Genomic DNA, 6304 nt, shown 5'->3' with positions numbered 1-6304 from the left:
CTCGCTGTATGGTTCCGCCCACTTGTCCGTCATTTTGACTCTGTATTAGCATTGTTTTCAATTGATGGCGGAATTTAAAATGTATTTCATGGAAGACCCGGTGCTTTCTGATGCCGCAAACTCACTGGATCTGTTGCATAAAAGGCGTTATGAGGAAAAGCTTCGTTCTATACAGTCGCCAGATCCATATTTGATGCCCAAATCGATGTTTTTCGACCCACTGTCTTCGTCCTGTCTGCCTGACATCTGCTACGCTGATATTTACAATGATCTTGTCCACACAAAATCAGCCTATTCTCACGAAAAACTTCAAGAGCTTGGACACTTATAAATACTTCGTTGCTGGTTGGGTGAAACAGGTCCTCGTTTGGCAGGAATCTATCTTGTGCTTGGAAAGGTGAGTTTCGAAATTTTCAATTCGAATTCTTTTGTTATTGCTAACATCCACTGTCAAGTCTAATGTATTTCATGTTTGTCAATGGCGTTAAGGCTTTTAATGTTTATATGGTTTAGCGATAGCACTCACTACATACATACGTGTATGTTGTCGGCGATTAGCCTAGCAATGATCTTAATTGTGGTTATTTGTCAGCCCCGTAGACGAGGCCAGTTTCTTTTACTTGGTACCAGCTAAATATTATTCAAAAAATAACGACGGTGGAAGAAAGGGAAGTCACAAACATCTTGAATTTGAAACTATGTCGTACTACGTCGTATGTTGTCGGCGATTAGCCTAGCAATGATCTTAATTGTGGTTATTTGTCAGCCCTGTAGACGAGGCCAGTTTCTTTTACTTGGTACCAGCTAAATATTATTCAAAAAATAACGATGGTGGAAGAAAGGGAAGTCACGAACATCTTGAATTTGAAACTATGTCGTACTACGTCGTATGTTGTCGGCGATTAGCCTAGCAATGATCTTAATTGTGGTTGTCAGGCCAAAACCCTCTAAATATATATTAAATGCATCTTACCGGATATAAAATGACTACTACATAGTCTGTGGTGATTTTTTGGTGTCCAGTTTTCACGTCGAATTGCAGCCGTAGATGTCGCTCTCCTCTTTGGATCCCTCGGAATACGGTAAAACTTCAAGTCTCTCCTTCCATCTTCTCTGTTAGTGCAACCAACAGCCACACACGCCTTCACCATTTTGATTATTAATGTTAAGGAGCAGAAAAACACGCCGTAAATAGGAGAAATGTACGTAGCCGTAAGAGGTTAACACTATGTTTTGACGGACAAGTGGGCGGAACCATACAGCGAGCACGTGGTACGTGGGTAGGCTCTATAGTCAGCAATGATAATTGTTTTTTTTCCACACAAAAATATTAGACAACATTGACTAGATTTATTGATGAAAACATGTACCCTATGTATACATTGATGCATAATTTCTGCAGCAGGAAATTGAAGGAATCCGGAAGCGGATCTAGGCCCAGTCCTCCAGTCTTCTCAGTCCAGAGAGAGGAAAATGTCCGCTTTGCACTTGAAAGTTGTCATGTCGGCAGAGAGGCGTTCACAACTAAGCAATTTTGGCACAATGTCTCTCATGCAGGTGGGCTGTAAGAAAAAAATGAATTTACAGTGAATATACAGTACATAACGCTTAGATGTGTTAAATGGATGGACTAACACAGTATCTTTGCTATATGATTAAACCAAAGTGTTCCAACAAACCTCCATAAGGATGTGCACATTCACTATTAATAAACTATGTAAATTAGGGCTGTCAAAATTATCGCGTTAACAGGCGGTAATTTTTTTTTAATCACGTTAAAATATTTGACACAACGCACATGCCCCGCTCAAACAGATTAAAATGACAGCACAGTGAAATATTTTGTTGTGTTTTTCGGAGTTTTGTCGCCCTCTGCTGGCGCTTGGGGGCGACTGATTTTATAGGCTTCAACACCCATGAGCATTGTGTAAGTATTGACATCAACAATGGCGGGCTACGAGTTTATTTTTTTGAAAATTTTACAAATTTGATTCAAACGAAAACATTGAGGTGTTTTAATATAAAATTTCTATAACTTGTACTAACATTTATCTTTTAAGAACAAGTCTATCCATGGATCGCTTTAACAGAATGTTAATAATGGTAATGCCATCTTGATTTATTGTTATAATAAGCATATGTTGAATGTATATATCCATCTTGTCTTATCTTTCCATTCCAACAATAATTTTGAGAAAAATATGGCATTTTATAGATGGTTTGAATTGCAATTAATTGCGATTAATTACGACTAATTTTTAAACTGTAATTAACTAGATTAAAATTTTTAATCGTTTGACACCCCTAATGTAAATATGTAAATTTCAAAGCCAATTTAATTAACCCGGATACAATTCTTGGGCTGTCAAAATTATCGTGTTAACGGGCGGTAATTAATTTTTTTAATAATCACGTTAAAATATTTGACGCAATTAATGCACGTGCCCCGCTCAAACAGATTTAAATCACAGCAGTGTAATGTCCGCTTTTTACTTGTTTTTTGGTGTTTGGCGCCCTCTGCTGGTATTTGGGTCCAACTGATTTTATGGGTGAGTACCATGAGTGAGCATGGTGCAATTATTGACATCAACAATGGCGAGCTACTAGTTTATTTTTTGATTGAAAATTTTACAAATTTTATTAACACGAAAACATTAAGAGGGGTTTTAATATAAAATTTCTATAACTTGTACTAACATTTATCTTTTAAGAATTACAAGTCTTTCTATCCATGGATCGCTTTAACAGAATGTTAATAATGTTAATGCCATCTTGTTGATTTGTTGTTATAATAGACAAATACAGTACTTATGTACCGTATTTTGAATGTATATATCCATCTTGTGTCTTTCCATTCGAACAATAATTTACAGAAAAATATGGCATATTTTATAGATGGTTTGAATTGCGATTAATTACGATTAATTTTTAAGCAGTAATTAACTTGATTAAAAATTTTAATCGTTTGACACCCCTAATGTAAATATGTGAATTTCAAAGCCAATTTAGTTAACCGGGATACAATTTTAGGGCTGTCAAAATTATCACATTAACGGGCGGTAATTAATTTTTAAAATTAATCACGTTAAAATATTTGACGCAATTAACGCACATGCCCCACTCAAACAGACTAAAATGACAGTACACTATAATGTCCACTTGTTTTTTGGTGTTTGGCGCCCTCTGCTGGCGTTGGGGTTCAAATGATTTTATGGGTTAGTACCATGAGTGAGCATGGTGTAATTGATTTTTGATTGAAAATTTTACAAATTTTAATAAAACGAAAACATTAACAGGGGTTTTAATATAAAATGTCTATAACTTGTACTAACATTTATCTTTTAAGAACTACAAGTCTTTCTATCCATGGATCATTTTAAGAGAATGTTAATAATGTTAATGCCATCTTGTTGAAGAAACAAATACAGTACTTATGTACCGTATGTTGAATGTATATATCCGTCTTGTGTCTCATCTTTCCATTCCAACAATAATTTACAGAAAAATATGGCATATTTTATCGATGGCTTGAATTGCGATTAATTACGATTAATTCATTTTTAAGCTGTAATTAACTCGATCAAAAATCTAAATCGTTTGACAGTCCTAAATTAAATACAACATGCGCTTTTAATAAAAAAAAAAGACGACTTAAAATTTTTTTTTTTTTTTTTAACGAAATATGAGACATCAATTAATGATTCTAATCCAAAAACGGCAGACATTTTGAATAATTACCTTCGTATTATGGCTGGGTTGAAACAAAAGCGGTTGCGCGACGTCTGTAAAAGGGGTTTTCAGGGTAAAGCGTACAAATTAAAAATAATTTGGGGGCTTAATGCGCCTTGAATCTGCTATGGCAGCATAAAGACATATTGTTCTATTAATCACAACAGTTCTTTTGGCGTAAAATACAGCAGTTTCTTTTAAAGAGCAGTGTAAGAGCAGAAACTGCTTTTTCAGTATTGTCTGTGTTTTCCGCCATATTCATATAAGGTTTTTTTTTTTTTGGGTTTGTTGGGGGCGGTCACCATTAACTGCGAAAAACAAGGGGGAAAAAACGAGTCTGAAGACTACCAACAAATTTTGCAGCATAATGTAAGGCCCAGTGTGAGAAAGCTAGGTCTCCCTCAGAGGTCCTGGGTCTTCCAGCAGGACAGTGACCCAAAACACACTTCAAAAAAGCTCTAGAAAATGGTTTGAGAGAAAGCACTGGCGACTTCTAAAGTAGCTAGCAATGAGTCCAGACCTGAATCCCATAGAACACCTGTGGAGAAATCTGAAAATGGCAGTTTGGATAAGGCACCCTTCCAATCTCAGAGACCTGGAGCAGTTAGCCAAAGAAGAATGTTCTAAAACTCCAGCAGAGCATTGTAAGAAACTCATTGATGGATACCGGAAGCGGATGTTTGCAGTTATTTTGTCTAAGGGTTGTGCTGCCAAGTTTTAGGCTGAGAGTGTCAATACTTTTTTCGGGCCCATTTTTGGAGTTGTGTGTGTATAATGATAATGATTTAATTAAAAAAAAATTTTTTTTTTTAATTCTCTTTAGCGTTTTTTCATTGCAAGCAAAATAAATAAAGCTACTACTACCAAAGCAATTGTAATTGCAATCATTTTCTGTGAGATATTGAGCATGTACATGTACTTTTGGCCAGCAGTGTACATACATACGTATATGCGAATGTAGAGTACATAAATGTTTTAGACCTCTTTTATACAGTACATGGCAGAAAACACAGACAAGACTGAAAAAGCAGTTTCTGCTCTTGCACCCCTCTTTAAAATTAACTGCTGTATTTTAAGCCAAAAGAACTGTTGTGTTTGATAGAACAATACGTCTATATGCCGCCATAGCAGATTCATGGCGCATTAAGCCCCCGAACTATTTTCAATTTGTCAATTTTACCCTGAAACCCCCGTTTACAGACGTCGCGCAACCGCTTTTGTTTCAACCCAGCCATAAAAAGAAGGTAAGTAATTATATTTCTTATTCAAAATGTCTGCCATTTTTAGCTTAGAATCATTAATTGATGTCTAATATTTCGTTTAAAAAAAATTTTTTTTTAATTATTCACTCGCATATTTTAAACTTTAAAAAAATTTACGTCACAATGAAAAAAATGGTGTCTGTAAATAAGTCACGGATCTCTAGCTAATAACTATGGCTTGATTTATTTATTTTTTGTTACTGCTGCATTTTCCCCGATAAGTTAGATGATAAATAATCCATCCAAACAAAGAAAATTTTGAAAACGTTTAAAAGGGTAAATATATGAAAAATAATCTCGACCACTTCTTGATGTCTGCGATTTCTGCATCGCGACCCATGTTTCACCCATGAAATCCCCCAAAAATCCAGCTGTGGCCATTCACATCTGTGTCTTGACACTCGATGATACATGCTACATGGAGTTTTTGGATCGAAAGAAGGTAAGTAAGTGATAATATCTCGTTAAAATCAGGGCGTCTTTAATTCTGCTCTCGCGTGCTCTCACCTCTAATTAGGCTTTTGTTTTAAATGTTTTTTTTTAAATGCCCTCCAGTTCAAAATTTTTCCTCCCCCAGAAAATTGAGATTTTTAGCTTTCCAATCATGTATCACGCATGCATATAGGACAATTTTAAAATTTGGCCAAATTAGGGGTCTCAAAGCGGAACTTCAAGTCACCTGAGTTTTTTCCGCCACATATTTTTTAATCCGCGATGCACTTAGAGCGCAAAATTTGAGCCGTGAAGTGGCGAGGGATCACTGCATATTCTTTTAAGCGAATGAAAAAACTGACCAATACCTTAAGACTAAAACGCAGCACATTTGTTTCAGGAAAGGAAGGAAGGAAGGAACCCTCTGACGGCTCCATATCGGCTCCTCTGCGGTCGAACGGCGACCTCCGGATTCCCGAGAGCAAGCCGGACGCTCTGCCCACCGAGTGGTAGCTTGAACCCCCCACCTGCTTGTACCACGCCTCGGCGGAGCTGCTGAGCACCAGAGCGCAGAGCACCGCGATTGGCAGCGGCGGCAGGAGTTTAGCAGGCATCTGCGTTTTCAACCCGGGCTGAGTAAGAGGACTTCGTCGTCTGTTATTGTGTGGTGTGTTCCTTCCTTTCACCAATTTTCCAGTTCTTAAAGGTACCCACTAATTGCTCTCATGTGACGTAAATGCATTTTTTTCGTAAAGACAACCTCCAAAGACATGTTTCCACTACAAGTCCCATAGTGCTGTGCTAGTGCCTCGCTACCATAGATATCACAGATATAAGGCTAGATGTCTAAAGGCGGAGTCTGCGGCGTTAGTATCAAGCAG

General features: G+C 37.1%; 2 protein-coding genes across 7 annotated transcripts in view; one reads left to right on the top strand and one right to left on the bottom strand.

The window, feature by feature from the left end:
* The first annotated feature begins 65 nt into the window (after positions 1-65).
* The window catches only part of LOC130931692 (E3 ubiquitin-protein ligase rnf213-alpha-like), a 148551-nt gene continuing 142312 nt past the window's right edge, over positions 66-6304 (top strand). For 3 of the 6 annotated variants that reach the window (XM_057860661.1, XM_057860664.1, XM_057860657.1), the window contains exons 1-3: positions 67-397; positions 1403-1557; positions 5824-6129. The gene's annotated coding sequence lies outside the window, so the exon portion shown is untranslated. Of the gene's footprint in view, positions 398-1402; positions 1558-5823; positions 6130-6304 lie in introns of all 6 variants that reach the window. The other 3 variants (XM_057860663.1, XM_057860659.1, XM_057860658.1) reach the window with 3 other exon arrangements.
* LOC130931693 (neuropeptide B-like) lies at positions 1354-6231 on the bottom strand. Its single transcript, XM_057860665.1, has 2 exons — positions 5792-6231; positions 1354-1562 (listed from the first exon to the last, which is right to left on the bottom strand). The coding sequence occupies exons 1-2, from the start codon at positions 6035-6037 to the stop codon at positions 1455-1457; spliced, it is 354 nt and encodes a 117-aa protein (XP_057716648.1). The 5' UTR covers positions 6038-6231; the 3' UTR covers positions 1354-1454.

Source organism: Corythoichthys intestinalis, chromosome 16, assembly GCF_030265065.1.
Source record: "Corythoichthys intestinalis isolate RoL2023-P3 chromosome 16, ASM3026506v1, whole genome shotgun sequence".
NCBI classification, from domain to species: domain Eukaryota; kingdom Metazoa; phylum Chordata; class Actinopteri; order Syngnathiformes; family Syngnathidae; genus Corythoichthys; species Corythoichthys intestinalis.
The sequence above is the reverse complement of the archived record's forward strand: the minus strand, read 5'-3'. Positions and strand labels throughout refer to the sequence as shown.

What these genes read in the sequence shown, in the direction of transcription:
- LOC130931693 (XM_057860665.1), bottom strand. Translation starts at nt 6,037, where the DNA reads ATGCCTGCTAAACTCCTGCCGCCGCTGCCAATCGCGGTGCTCTGCGCT. An exon ending in TGCTGCGTTTTAGTCTTAAG is followed by an intron (nt 1,563 to 5,791) that starts GTATTGGTCAGT and finishes TTTTTCTTACAG; the next exon opens with CCCACCTGCATGAGAGACAT.